At 39.0% G+C, this 16,429-nt stretch overlaps 1 protein-coding gene across 1 annotated transcript in view; it reads right to left on the minus strand.

Annotated features, from left to right (window-relative positions):
* The window catches only part of LOC107713170 (gamma-aminobutyric acid receptor subunit alpha-3-like), a 175,334-nt gene that overhangs the window by 9,919 nt on the left and 148,986 nt on the right, over positions 1-16,429 (minus strand). Inside the window, exon 9 of the mRNA XM_016518602.1 lies at positions 14,543-14,748. Within this exon, the coding sequence (XP_016374088.1) occupies positions 14,543-14,748 (206 nt within the window). The remainder of the gene's footprint in view (positions 1-14,542; positions 14,749-16,429) is intronic.

The following is a 16,429-nucleotide window of genomic DNA, read 5'->3' on the forward strand; positions in this document are numbered from 1 at the left end:
GGGGGGTGAACAAAGGCCTTCTGTAGTGAATCGATGCGTTTTGAAAAATATCCATATTCAAAACGTAATAATCACTTGAATCTAGCTTGCGCTCACTGTTGTAAACTAAGCAGTTCCGGGAGCATGACGTATGAGTTCAGCGTTGCACATGCGCTGGTGAGTCTCGTGAAAATCAACGTTTGTTAACAGGAGCAAAGGAAGCAAATTTTCCTTACTTTAGCAAAGGAAAACCAGTCTCCTCTTGGTTTATATCGAAATCCTCCGACATTTTTCTTTACAAATCCTCGTTTTGTACTTCTAATTAGTGACCGTTGTTTTGTTTCGATCTCTCCGCGTGCGTCACTTCTTTTGCATGCGCAAAGCTGACCTCATACGTCATCCACCCGGAGCTGCTTCTGTGTAGGACTGTTTACGTTTTGAATATGGATATTTTTTTACAAAAACGCATCGATTCGCTACAGAAGGCCTTTGTTCACCCCCCGGAGCCGTGTGAGACATTTTTTTTTATGGATGGGCGCTTTTTATTTAACTTCTTTTGGACTGATGCATGCAACACCCGCTGAGTGCCATGAAACAGCTTGAAAGATCAAAGACAATTTTTAATATAACTCCGACTGGATTCGTCTGAAAGAAGAAAGTCATATACACCTAGGATGACTTGACGGTAAGTAATTTATGGACCAATTTTCATTTTTGGGTAAACTAACCCTTTAAGCCCAATGTTATTTAACATTTACATCAATGATCTGGCGATCTGCAGCCCCTGGCCTCACCCTACACAACACAACACAACACACACTTACATTAGGCACTAACCAGATAACACACACATCACACTACAACTACCTGGGTTTGAAAATCACATCCACAGGAAACTTTAATCATGCTGTGAAAGAACTGAGAGATAAAGCACGCAGGGCTTTGTCCTAACGGCAATGTCCTATAGAAATCCCTATTAGAATTTGGCTTAAAATATTAGAATCAGTAATTGAGCCCATTGCCCTCTATGGCAGTGAGGTGTGTCAAATCCAATTTCAATCCAATCCAAATCCAAATCCACTTACAAATCGAAATCAAGATTTCACCAAATGTGAAAAACATCCTATTGAGTCCCTGCATGCAGAACTCTGTAAAAAATGTGCACCGGCACACAACAAATAATGCATGCAGGGCAGAATTAGGCAAATATCCTCTAAAAATAAAGATGCAAAAAAGGGCAATTCAATTCTAGAAACATCTGAAGCTCAGTGACCCCCAATCATATCATTACAAAGCCCTGTAATACCAAGAGATGAGCAAAGAAAGCAAGCCCTTCCCTCAGCTGATCCAGAGCTTCAGTCCTGATGCTTGACTAACATCTACTGATGCTCTGAATCACAACAACACTAAAAACATCAGAATCAATCAGATTACTGCACAAATCAAACAGAATTACATCACTCACTGGCAAACCCAAACACAACAACAGAGTAAAGTGCAATGCTATTTGGCCCTAAAGAGAGAGTACAGTATGGCAGAGTATCTGTACACAGTGTCAGATAAGAAACTGAGAAGCACGTTGACCAGATACAGACTCAGCGGACACAAGCTGATGATAGAGACGGACAGACACAGAAAAAATATGGCTGCCACCGGAGCAGAGATTGTGTTCACACTGTGATCTGAATCAGATGGAAACAGAACTGCACTTCCTAACAGAATGCTCCAAATACACAGATATACGGACAGTGTTCTATGATAAAATACATCAGATCCATCAGACATTTAAAACTCTTTCAAATCAGGAGAAACTGCCATATCTGTTAGGAGAACACAAGTATTGCTTGTCACAATAGAAGAGAAAACACTCAATCTGCCATGATCTGACGTTTCCAGCACATGTAAATTATATTATGCCATATTACTGTATTATATTATTTAGATGTATATTTTGCTTCTGTAAATCTGTCTAATCCCTTATTTTATTTTATTTCTAGTTTACATACATACATTAGTAATTCATTTTACACTACATTCTTAATACTTTTTATATATTATTATTATTACTATTATTATTATTCTTTTTCTTTCTGTTATGTGCACTATTTGTAAGTAGCCCAGCTGCAATTGCTTTGGCAATACAAATGTATAGTTTTTTCATGCCAATAAAGCACACTTAAATTGAAAATTTAAATATGAGAGAGAGAGAGAGAGAGAGAGAGAGAGAGAGAGAGAGGATTCTCTGAATTGTAAACATACCTTGAAGCTTTAAAAACACCAACAATTTCATTGAAAGTAAATTATGCACTCTACTGCATGAAATAGCAAACAAAGTACATGTAGAAAAAAACAAAATAAAATTTAGTAATACAACCTAATCACTTATGAAGTTCAGGTGATAACTGAAATTAAGAACATAACATAATGGAGGGATATAACAAATAAAATTACCAAAGCAACTACGATTTTCTTAATTACTTTGGTACATCTCTCGAATCACCCTTAACATTTGCAAATCAGCAAGTGGATTTCTCAAAACAGTTCGTACAAACAGCACCGCACAATGGATTACCTGCAAAAGCCTGTAACTTGCTCAAAATCCTTAGATCATGTCTCAAAAGTAAGTAATTTACCAGTGAATGTATCAGTGCCATCAGAATGACAAATCCTTGTGTCATTGCTCACAAACAAGATGTTTATGTTGTCAACAGTGTACTCTGTCAGTATTCCCTAATGTAAACTATGGCTACAGTTTTGATGACAGTTACAGAAAATGCACGTCTGCACCTTTTCTGTATGCCATATATCAATTTCCACAGTGCACAAAACTATATTTGGGATATCGATTGCAAGAGATTGAACATGATTCACATTTACTGTTGGCCTGTTAACAAATTACAATCAAGATTCTCCTGAGAGCAATTTATCAATTCAGGACATTAACAAAACATAGAAAATTTGCTTGACAGATTATGACAACTGGTACAACTATTTTGCTTTTAATGACTTATGCAATGCACTAGGACACACACCACACACACACACACATACACACACACACATACACACATATATATATACACATTATTATTTTATTTTTTTTGTGGGGTAAGACTATTCAACAGAGAACCCATCAACATTTGTTCAGTTGTGCTCTGAGAAATGTTCCACAGTGACTGAGGAAAACTGTAAATTATAACTAAATAAATACTTAAAAATGAAATTAAATATTAGCATAGATTAATAACCCACAACTATATTTTTGTACAATTAAAAATAAACACTAAATACTACATGCCATGCTGGTAATAAAAGTATAAAAATTACATTTATAAGAATTGGCACATATAATGTATGTAAATAGTATGGGTAGGTTAAGGTGTAAGGGATGGTCAACAGTGTAATTATAAATGTAATTACAGAAATTAATTACAGATGTAATTACATGCAGGTATTTTTAAAATATAAGTACAATGTAAAAACATGTATGTACACAATAACTGCATTGCACCAAATGATTAATTTAAATGTAAGTACATAGTAGTTAAGGCCACTTAATATAAAGCGGGACCGATTTTTTTTGTTTTAACCCTGGTAGTCAATCATGGAAATGTTTCTTATAAACAAATGTAATATTTATTCTACTTTTTGTTGATAATTACTGCTTGCCATGCTTTTCAAGAATACAAATTCGGTCTCGCTGATTGCTCTTGTGTATTACACTGAGCTTTTTAGAAACAGATTTCAACAGTAGGTAAACTGTGGCGAGGGGGGGCGTGGTTCAGCGAAGTCTGCAGCGGGAGAGAGGGACGGGAGATGAGCGGTGAGTAAGTAGGTCAAGTGCAAAATGATGAACACCTGTGTCTGATTGCAGTAATTAGCCTGGAGAGACCGGATAAAAGGCAGACTGGAGAACGTGGTGGGAGAGAGAGACTGGGACTCGTGGCCATCCCTTAGCCGGAGGAGGAGAACCGACTGAACTGAGTTTATGCCCTGGGCAGATTGAGAACGCGCTGGAAGCGCCCCGTTTGTGTTTTGTTGAACTTTAAAGAAAGAAATAAAAGAGCCACGAGTCTCCAAACCGCCTACCTGAGTCACTTCCTTCTTCCCACTACGAACTTTGTTACATAAACATTTACTGGTAACAGTCAACACTATAGTACACAGAAAAGAAATATGAACATTTGCATTTATACAGTCCATTTGGTTTTGAAATGTGTTACATGTAAACTGAAAATTCACTTTCTGTCATGCAAAATGCGCAGCATTGGGGGTATGTCTCGGGTTACTTGACTGTAACCCTGTTCCCTTAAAAAGCGGGAACGAGATGCTGCATTTCAATAACGCTAATAAGAACATTTTTTGTTTGACCAGTTGTGAAGCATGTGTGTCAAACACAAATGATGCTGCGTTTCAATAACGCTAATGGGAATGAGAATTATTTAGAATTTACTTGTGGCAGCCATAGCACATGAAAAGCTGCTCTGATTTACGCCACTGGCTAGTGCGGTGGACATAAATCTGAAGAGCATGTACTGGACACAGTAAGTGAAGTTCTTCTTGCTCCGGTGTTGTGAACGGCTGAGGGCAGACGGCTTCAAGAACAACCGGATGTACGGATGTAAGAATGGAACTTTGGAAGATAATAGGGTGAGGATGCAAAGTCTAAGCAGGATGACGAGACTGACAGAGCCTGCAAATCCCCAATTCTCCTCAGAGAAGTAATAGCCATGAGAAAAACCATCTTCAGAGTCAGAAACTTGACAGGCGCCAAATATAGTGGTTCAAAAAGGACTCCCAACCAGATCCTTTGTGCACTAAGGCTAAGTCCCACGAAGGGACTGTCGCTCTGGTGGGCGGCCTCAACCGCTGAGCTCCACAAATGATGCGGGTGACTAGAAGGTGCTTTCCCACAGAAATCCCATCAATCAGAGCAATTTATGTGGCAGGCCGAACTGGCGACCACATAGACTCTGAAAGTACCAGGACATGTACTTGAGGACAGTTTTTCTTGCAGGAACTCCAGCACTGAAACAGCCTGGCAGTGAACTGGGTCTGCATGGCCACAGATGAAACGGGCGGCTAGAGGGTGCTTTCTCACAGAAACTCTGTCAATTAGAGCGTGGCAGGCTGAACCGGCGACCACATAGACTCTGAAAGTACCAGGAGATGTGTCTGAGGACAATTTTTCTTGCAGGAACTCCAGCACTGAAACAACACGGCAGTGAACTGGGTCTGCATGGTGTGTCATACACCAACTTTTGAAAAAGCACCATCTGAGGGCATAAATTCTCTGCTGGAAGCCCAGCATCTCTCGTTGGTCCCCCTCAGGGGCCAGAGATGAAGGTTCCAGAGCTCAGGCCGGGGATGAAAAAAGCTGTCTCCTGTGCCTGAGATACAAGATCTCTCCTGACCGGAATCGCCCACGGTAAGCCATCGAGGAGGGATATTAGATCTGAGAATCATACTCTGGTCGGCCAATGGGGCGCTATCAGTAAGAGGCGAGACCCTTGTTGTCGGACCTAGGCCAGGACTCCCGGGAGCAGAGCGATCCCTAAGGGTGCCAGGAAGGAGCCCCTACGCTTCTGTTGGAAATTTCCGTGGACCTCCCCAAGGGGACACACCCTTTGTCCTGGGCACAGCCTCAGGACCTCTCTTTGGTCGTTTGACTGTTCTTAGGTCTGGCTTCATCTCTGGCTGTTGAGTGCTACGAGCTGCTCCCCAGTCTTTACGAGGGGGCGCACGACTCACCACACTCTCTCTTTGAGCCTCTTGCCTCAGAGAAGCTGGACCGGGTCGGGACTGGGTGGCCGACAGCTCCGACACTTGAGCACAGTGGGGAAGAAACTTGTTGAAAGCCTCCTCCCGCTGCTCAGATCTTTAAGAAGATCAGCCTGATATGCCTGCAGAACCGCCATGGAGTGCAGGGCAGCACCAGTCTGACCCACTGCATGAAACGCTTTCCCTCCAAGTGTAGATGTTGCTCTACGTGGCTTGGTAGGGAGCGTTGGCTCTTTTTTTTTTTTTTAAGAGCGATGATGCTCCTCAAGGGGAGAGATAGCCCGCTAGCGTCTCTTCCGCCTAGGGCATGATAATGTATCCCCGTGCTTTTGAATCCACGATAGTTGAATAAATAGTTGACATAGAGGGCACAAAGACATGGGATGAACATGGCTTACTCAATGATCAAGATATCTCATCATGGAGATCACCAAAGAAGGGGAGAGACCATCGCTGTGGCCCCTCCCTCTGACCACCTGACAGAAACCTATCATCTAGTTTGGAGCGTTTGTTTAGTTTTTTTTGGCGACACAGGTTTAATCTGGTCACTGCACGAGTCACCACCTTGAGTAACTCCTCATATGCTTATAATCGCGAGAGGAGTGCTCGGAGGCAGCGCTCTCAATATCCACCTCAACAGAAGCAAGAGCTGCAGCATCCTCTGCCCAATCGGAAGAAGTTCCCGGACATGCTTCGGAGGCGGGTGCGAGAAACTTCAGATCTGGCGAGAACACGAGAGAGAGGGGAACACCCGCTTCTTAAGCCTCAGCCAGATCAAAACGCGATCTTAATGAGCGCGCAGCGGCTCATTCCTCGTGAGAGAAAACGAGCCTAATGCGAAGCACGCGGATAGGAAGTGAACCGCGGTGCTCACATCTGCTGCCCTCGAACGCGAGAGCAGCGTGCTTTTCTCCCAAACACTCCAAACAATACTCATGCGAGTTCTCTTCAGAGATCGGCCATGAAGAGCGAAGCACGCATCTCTTACAGATTCACTCGACAAGAATAGTAAATTGTTTAAACTTTCACTTTCACTTTCAACATGCTTTCTTTTGAATGATACTGCTTTCAGCAGCGTGACACACACACACACACACACACACACACAAAGCAGTCTCTGAAGACAAAGAAACCTGAATATGTGTCCGTTTCACGTCTATTTATAACCCCTCAGGTGCACGTAATCAAATGACGTCACCTACCAAGGTTATTTAAACCAATTCTTGGCGTGTTTGACACACATGCTTCACAACCGGTCGAACAAAGAATGTTCTCATTAGCGTTATTGAAATGCAGCATCAAGTGTAGCTTTTGTTAGGGAACTCCAGGAACGTGGTTGGGAATTACTGCTCTGAAAATAAAAAATGCCTTTTTTCAGATCAATAGTTATGAACCAATCCTGTTTGAATCAGAGACAAATGTGTTTCCGCATCAACATTTTGAGACTGTGTGTCCTAAACAAGAAAATTCAGGACTGGCCACAAACCGTGGTCCTTTTTTGGCACCAGAAAATACCAGCTATAAAACCTGGATTCCTTCAGGGAAGGAGGCACTTCCTCTGTGGCTCCTTTCTCCAACAAAGAATTCCTGCCTCATCAGAGCAATGACAATGGCTGCTGCATTTCCATAATCTAATGCAAAAGTGACTCTGGTGAGTATTACATTAACAGCCTTTTTATATAATAAACTATAGGCTTCACAAAGTCCCTGGGATAGGCTCCAGCATCCCCTACAAAGGACAAGTGGTTTGGAGAATGGATGGGTGGATGGATGGAACCATGCGCTTCATAAATTATCCAAATGCGATATATATTCTTTTCTGTTCTGACGATATCTCTGTTTTTTCCTGAGGACATACTCAGATTAAAGGAGAAAGACTCTGGATTCCTGCTGTGCAAAGTAATATCCTCAATTTCAGCGTGCATCAACTAAACTCCTCATGTGGAGACCTCATCTGCAAAGCTACTGGAGCAGCTGAAAATAATTCTGATGATATCTCTAATATCTAACAATATAACCCATAAGCAGCCATTGGGTAATTATAAAATTTTCATATACTGAGTCGGTGATATGCAATGGTCAATTGTAGTTATGTGGAGAATTTCAACCTCAGCAAACCTCAATGAAGCCATATCTTGAAAGAATGTAATACTTTCCAAGATATAACTGAGCTAGTTTAAATATTTAATTTGCCATTTAATACCTATTTCTGTCATCTTCATTTCTAAGAGTTTTGACGGTCACTGACTGGAATATCCCTGCAAAGCAGTAAAGCATTTTATCTTGATGGTTTGGCCAGAAATGGAAACAAACACTATCTTGTCTAATATATTATGCTGTTCCACCTAGGAATTCCCTTTTGATTTAGAAAACTAATCAGAAAATTCAAAAACGGAATCTCTCAAATAGCCTAATTGGAATATGATTGGAGTGTGTTTGCCCAGGAGAATATGTTATTACTCTTTGATTAATTGAAGTACCAACTTTGTTATGAATGTTTCTCTTCAAATTACTTGGGAGAAATAACAGAAACAAATGGCAAAGTGCTGACATGCAGTAATTTTACAGACCTGTTCGGTCTTGGAAATAAATGGTTGAGAAATGAGTTTCCATTCATTATGAAATATCTTACTTTTGATTGCAGACTTTGGTGTCTTGACAAATCTTAGCAAAGCATGAGGCACTGAGGGGCTGTTTACACAACAACGTTTTCAGCCAAAAACGGGAAACTTTTATGTGTTTTGACTGTTCCTTTACACGACAACGGTGGACTGAAAACGCATATTTTTGAAAACGGGTTTCAAAGTGCAAGTTTTTGAAAACGGCACCGTTATTGTTTCCGTGTAAACACCCAATACGGGAATCTTTGAAAATGGTGACGTCATGTGCGTGCGTAGTACATGTTAGGTATGTAGACATGCGCAGTATGTGTCGATTTTAAAGGCAAGCGCGAACAAACATACACAACAATGGCGAAGAACCGGTTCGCGGAAATGAATTGGACTTTGCATCACTACTGTTTACTTACAAGGTGACAGTGCCAACTATTGGCCTGGCATACGTAATACAGCGTTTTTGGCCGTTTTCGCGGATATGTGTAAACGCTAATCGCTTTGAAAACGTTGTCGTGTATACATTAAACTTTTTAAAAACGCAAGGGAAAAACTTTTCCATTTTGGACTACACTGTTGTCGTGTAAATGTAGCTTAAATGAGTTAAGACCTCTTCAGAAACTCCAAAGGAGGCACACATAAGATTACTGATCATTTTCTGAGGACAATCATTTGGGCGCTGTTTATTACTTGAATGATTTTGCATTTTATACATTTAAAAGCAGGTTGTATGTGAGACTTTGTTTGTGTCCAGGAGCATGCTTGAAGTTATATAAACATTTGAGCACTGCTTAAAAAGCACAAGATCACAGTATTTCCTTTTGAGGAAACTTTAACACTGCAGAAAGGTGTTGATCGTATGGGAATGCCTTTAGCATGTGTCAGTGTTTGAAGCACATGTAAACACACCAATCTGATTGGCCAAGGCAGGGAAACATATTCCACTTGATTAACTTTATGCACAGACACCTTCGCTCCTTGGTGATGTGTTGCCGTGTTTTTACACATGCTTCAGACACTAGCACACACTGAAGGGGTTCTCATAGCATCTCAGGGAACCAGATAACATATGTAACTCTGAGACATTTTGTCGTTATGGGCCGCTGTGTTACATCCTGTCTGTCAGCAGCTGCACGATTGTTCCACTTAGTTCTCTGCACACATATACTAATACAAATATACTCTGAAATGCCTTTAGCATGTGTCAGTGTTTGAAGCACATGTAAACACACCAACCAAGGCAGGGAAATATATTCCACTTGATCAACTTTATGCACAGACACCTTCGCTCCTTGGTGATGTGTTGCCGTGTTTTTAGACATGCTTCAGACACTAGCACACACTGAAGGGGTTCTCATAGCAGCTCAGGGAACCAGATAACATATGTAACTCTGAGACATTTTGTCGTTATGGGCCGCTGTGTTACATCCTGTCTGTCAGCAGCTGCACGATTGTTCCACTTAGTTCTCTGCACACATATACTAATACAAATATACTCTGAAAATAGGTTAAGCATTAGCATAGCTGCAACAGTCATATTAGCATTTCTCATGGCACAAGGATTCTCGGCTTATCACCCCACAACCATCCAAGATCAATTAATAAAATGAAAAATCTGTCATCCCTTACTCATCCATTTGTGAATTCTAATACCTACGCCCCCCCGTTGGAACACAAAACATTTTTAGACATTTTTAGTAATGTCTTTGTGACACTGCATTATAATTACCATAGTAACATTGTACTCCATATTACAGTGACCATTTTACCCCTATAACAATTGGATTAATGAACAACAATAATAATATGCAACTGTATTTTCTGACCGAAACCTTTTTTATGAACTAAATATGAGCAGTGTCTACTCATGGAAAAATTATATGCAACAATGCTAGGGTGTTATTAGTAGTTGTCTGGGTGTGTTTTTTTTTTAAAGTTTGCTACAGTATTCGTATCATGTAATCAGATGTTACTACTACTCTTATCACCAACAGTTGAGAGCGACTGTCAACAGTGGTGAGACTTTAAAAGAGCAAACGCCCGGTGAAGGACCTTCTCCCCACTAAGGTAAATCACACCAACCCCGATCTGTAATGCCAATCTGTGCTGCAAAGACAAGTGAACCTCAGAGAGCATCAAGGTCAGTGTCCAACTCGATCCGAATTACAGTTAGGAATGAGTACAGTAACCAGTATCCAGTATAGAGCGAGTTCTGTTAACCCCACAACCATCCAAGATCAATTAATAAAATGAAAAATCTGTCATCCCTTACTCATCCATTTGTGAATTCTAATACCTACGCCCCCCCGTTGGAACACAAAACATTTTTAGACATTTTTAGTAATGTCTTTGTGACACTGCATTATAATTACCATAGTAATATTGTACTCCATATTACAGTGACCATTTTACCCCTATAACAATTGGATTAATGAACAACAATAATAATATGCAACTGTATTTTCTGAACGAAACCTTTTTTATGAACTAAATATGAGCAGTGTCTACTCATGGAAAAAATTATATGCAACAATGCTAGGGTGTTATTAGTAGTTGTCTGGGTGTGTGTTTTTTTTTTAAAGTTTGCTACAGTATTCGTATCATGTAATCAGATGTTACTACTACTCTTATCACCAACAGTTGAGAGCGACTGTCAACAGTGGTGAGACTTTAAAAGAGCAAACGACCGGTGAAGGACCTTCTCCCCACTAAGGTAAATCATACCAACCCCGATCTGTAATGCCAATCTGTGCTGCAAAGACAAGTGAACCTCAGAGAGCATCAAGGTCAGTGTCCAACTCGATCCGAATTACAGTTAGGAATGAGTACAGTAACCAGTATCCAGTATAGAGCGAGTTCTGTTAGATAACATCTGCAGTTAGTCACCTATCACGTTCTTGCTATCACACCACTTGCTCAACAGTGACCATGTGACCCTGCCAACCCTTGCGGTAAAGCAAATGAGATGAGATCTCAACAGTTCAATTTCTCATCAGTGTTCAATACCAACCCATTTCTTGTTCCTCTAATCATTCTCTTTTCCTTTCCTTACAAATGTATTCTCATTCTTCCTGATTGTCTCTGTTGCTTGTGCTGCTCTTTTTTTCTTTTCTTTCTTTTTAACAATAACAAATCAGTTTTGGGCTTTTTCTTTAGCCAAAGACCCCAGTGAGCCTGTTTTCAATTTATCTTTCATCTGTGTGCTTTCTTCTGTTTTCGATCATTCTCTTTTGGGCTATAAATAGCCATTAAGTTATCTTCTATCAAAGGTCCAGCAATTTTAAACTGTCTCAAAGCAGCCAATAGCTTTCCTTTGGGTGTACCAGTGGCACAAAAGGCCAAGGGCCTACCCATCATTACAGAAGTGTAGTGAAGCCTGTTGCACATAACCAATTATCAGTAGCTTCACTTGATTTATGAAGTATGAGACCAGAAGCACAGCCACACAACATGGTGACAGAATCAATTTGGCAAAGTAAGTCTGATGATAATACACACTTTCTGCTTTTAAAATGTTTTCAAATATTGTGCAAAAACTGTTTGTAAATTTTTTTTTTAATTGAAATTTTCTTAATTTATGCATATATGTCAACTGCTTTAATTAAACTCTATTAACAGGGATGCACGTTTTTTAGTCTGGTTCTCATGAAAGCACCTGGAGATTTGGTTTGGTCCTCACACTGCACATAGTGTAACCCATTAAAAAAACGATAAAAATAAAATGATTAAGGTGTACCAGTGGCACAAAAGGCCAAGGGCCTACCCATCATTACAGAAGTGTAGTGAAGCCTGTTGCACATAACCAATTATCAGTAGCTTCACTTGATTTATGAAGTATGAGACCAGAAGCACAGCCACACAACATGGTGACAGAATCAATTTGGCAAAGTAAGTCTGATGATAATACACACTTTCTGCTTTTAAAATGTTTTCAAATATTGTGCAAAAACTGTTTGTAAATTTTTTTTTTAATTGAAATTTTCTTAATTTATGCATATATGTCAACTGCTTTAATTAAACTCTATTAACAGGGATGCACGTTTTTTAGTCTGGTTCTCATGAAAGCACCTGGAGATTTGGTTTGGTCCTCACACTGCACATAGTGTAACCCATTAAAAAAACGATAAAAATAAAATGATTAATAATAGTATTATTACACTTTATTTATTTGGCTTTTTAATAAAAAATAATAAATACAGTGCGACAATACTATTTTAAAATAAAAAGTGAGTATTAAATAAAAATACACTTATTTTATAGCACACTTAAATACAATACAAATATTTCACTTTCAATTTATTTTTTATTTATTTATTTATTTTTAATATGAATTTTTATCATTTTCAAACCTAAAATTAGCAAGCTTTTGGCAGGTTGCTGGCAAGTAAGCATACGCACTGCCGTTTTAGCAGTACCAAGTGAAACACGGCAGTGAATGAAGTGTCACAGTTTCGCGTTTTACTCTGAGTAAAATGGCAGCGCATACAGTAGCCTATGCTTTCAGTTTAAATGGAAATCTTATACAGCATTACAGTTAGTTGATCTAAAACAGTGATTGTGCATTAACAGCTCTCAACCATGCCGGTACGCAAATGAGTGACCTGAACTTATTTATCCAGCGCATTTTTTTTTATTTTGGTTACCACTTGTGTGCATCACTGTCTATTAGTGTCATGAATCCTGTCCGTGGCCTTCCATCCAATTGCCACCAGAGGTCGCCCTTCCATTACATTGACTCTCCCATTACACAGACTGTTACATGTCACCCCGGACTACATTTCCCATGTTCCATTTCACTGATTACACCCTCACCTGTAGCCAATCACACACACTACACCCACTCAGACCGAGTATTGTTTAGCGATTATCGCTCTCCTAGTGATAGCTACTTTCCGAGTTTCCAAAGTCTATTCTAGTTTTGTTCATTGTGTAATCCGTGTCTTTATTCTAGCCTGCTTATCTCGTCCTGTCTGCTCTCTGCCTGCCTTGGACTTTAGTCTGTCTTGGATTATCCCTTTGTCTGGCTGTTTCGGACTGTGTTTGCACCTCGCCTGAACTATTTCCTGTTTGTGGATTACCTGTGTGCCTCGCCCTCTGGATTACGTTCGCCATCAATTGACTCTCGCCTGTCTTTGGATTTCCCTTTCGTCTTGCCTGTTCCATACTTGTTGTTGTTGTTGACCATAGCCTGTTTTGACCATGTCTTTGAATAAAGCTTTGCATATGGATCCGCACGCTTCCTCTGTTCACTCCGTAACAATTAGCCTATATTACATATATAATTGTATTTACATTTATGCATTTAGCAGAAGCTTTTAAACTAAATTGTTTATTAACTTCAGTTTGGCCTAGTAACCTAGTGAACAAAAATCGTCACTTTTAAGCTTCCTTGCTACATTTTTAACAGCGACTTTAACTTCCATGTCCAAGTCTATATGTGCTATCAGATTTGCATTGTATTATCATGTGAGAGAAAGTGCAGCTTCTCTCCATGCTTTCCTCAGAAACACAAAATGTCCATTCTATTGAACATTTAATGAAGAAGTATTTTTGAAGAAGAACAACAGAACGAAACAGGAATTTATATTACCGGTTTACAGGTATCTCCTCATATTGTGAGCAATACGGCACCTCGCCGAGCTTTCTCTGTGGAAATTCCCACCCATTAGCTCTGAGCACTTCATTTTTCAGAGGTTATCAGGGCCAGGACAGAGGGTGGCAATAATCAAGAGCAAGCAAAAGCAGTGGGGAGAGCGAGAGAGAGACAGTTGGCAGCCTCAAACTTATTGAACAGGAACAACCACAATAGTGACAAGCTTGCTAACAAGAAAGCCCACATTAGTTTAGGATTTATGTGCTGAATATTTATTGCTTATTGTGGGGAGTAACTTTGTAAAAAAAAAATCGATACTGGAAAATGAAATGGTGATTGATCACACTGAGAAACACTCTAAAAGTACACAAGCTTTAGTAAAGCGTTCTGCATTTTCAAAAAAATAAAAATAAAAAGGAACTTCTTTCAGATTTTTTTTTCAAATGATAGTACATCCATTATCTCTATGACATGGTATTACAGAATATAAGCACTGTACACAACTGTACAGGTATTGCTGTACTTTCACAGCATTGTGACAGCCTACTTCTAGTGTATTAAACCAGATCTATCTTACCCGCATCTCCTGGGCCTCCTTCTGACCATCCCAGGCCCAGCTGCGCTTTGTGAAGTAGTTGACAGTGGCAAACTCAATGAGAGCAGAGAAGACAAAAGCATAGCACACTGCCATAAACCAGTCCATAGCTGTTGCATAAGCCACCTTGGGAAGTGAGTTCCGGGCGCTTATGCTCAGTGTCGTCATGGTCAGGACAGTTGTGACACCTAAAAACAGAAATGATTAAGTGTTAGATGTCATGGTCAAGATAACAGAAAACGTGGAGTAATTTTTTTTTGCAATGTCAGTTGCTGTTTTAGTTGATTTAGCCAATGTATCTAACCAGATGTGACTAAGAAATTATGTGAAACAATAATTCCACCTTAAATGAAACGTCAAGTAAATAAACCCACGCCAACATGCAAGCTCCAAACAGAAAGGTCTTGAACCCGAGCATTCATGCTGTGAGGGTGATAGTACTATCCACTTAGCCACCATGCCACCCTGGTTTCTACCATAGCTTGAGGAGAGCTAAAAAAAAAAAAAGATCCCACTTTATATTAGGTGGCCTTAACTACTATGTACGTATATTTAAATTAATAATTTAATACAATGCACTTATATTACATTGTACTTATATTTTTTAAAAATACCTGCATGTAAATACATCTGTAATTAATTTCTGTAATTACATTTATAATTACACTGTTGACCCATCCCTTTATACCTTAACCCTCCCTTAAACCCATACCACCAAACCTGTCCCTAACTTTACCCGTATCCCACCTCAATAGCAGCAGAAGTGTTTTTCAATACAATATGAACACAATAAGTACATTGTACTTATTTTTTGATGTAAGTACATAGTAGTAAAGGCCACCTAATATAAAGTGGGACCAAATTTTTTATTTAAACAGTATTTCAGATCCATTATATATTACATAAAACATTAAACTACTTTTTTGATTTTCTTTTTACTTAAATGATTAAATATGGTACAAATAAATTATTGTTTTGTTGAAAATGAATGATGACCATATTTTTTATTTTATTTTCTTTATTGATTTTACTTTTGTTAATTTAGTGTAACTGAAGCACTCTTATAGTTTTTTTTTTATTACTAATTTTAATTATTTACAATTTTTGTATTTTTGTTTTTATTTTAGTTTTTTAGTAATTTTGTAGTCTGTTTTTGTCATTGCTCTTAGTTATTTTTTAAAATATCTATATAGTTTTTATTCATTTTTATTTGTTTTAGTTATTTCAGCACATCAAGTACTAAATGAAAATGAAAAATGTTTTTGGCAACTACTGGAAATAAGATAAGTTTTTTATATTTTATTTGATTTCAGTTAGCATGTTTTATTTTGAGTAACAGAAAGGATTTGTATTTTTTATTTAATTGTTTTAGTTTTAGTTAACTTTTTACTAACTTTTTAGTTTAGGTAACTTTTAGATAACTATAATAACTCTGATTATTTCTTATCATTTGCAGGATCTCAGCAAAGTTCCTGATTCCACTCCCAGTGAGGGTGGATACATGGAACCAGTCAAAACATTTGGATCAGCCCATGAAGAGCAAAAACCAGAAGAGCAGTGCGTGAAAGATTTGATATAACCCTGATTTAGCTTCAATTAACAAAGTACTATATTATTAATACTCATAATAATGATGGGCCATCATAGAAAGATTGATTTCTTCATGTTAAACAGGTCTCACAAGAAGGTTTCCCCCAGTGCTCCTGCAGAGGAGTCAAAAGTCAGTAGTTCTGCAGACGTTCGACCCCAAAAGACCTGCCATGACCCCAGCTTTGGCACCAAGGTGAGTCGAGTCAAGTCACCTTTATTTATACAGCGCTTTTAACAATACAGATTGTGTCAAAGCAACTTTACAGCATTAAATAGGAA

Source organism: Sinocyclocheilus rhinocerous, unplaced genomic scaffold (genome assembly GCF_001515625.1).
Source record: "Sinocyclocheilus rhinocerous isolate Xijiao unplaced genomic scaffold, SAMN03320098_v1.1 scaffold387, whole genome shotgun sequence".
Classification (NCBI taxonomy): Eukaryota; Metazoa; Chordata; class Actinopteri; order Cypriniformes; family Cyprinidae; genus Sinocyclocheilus; species Sinocyclocheilus rhinocerous.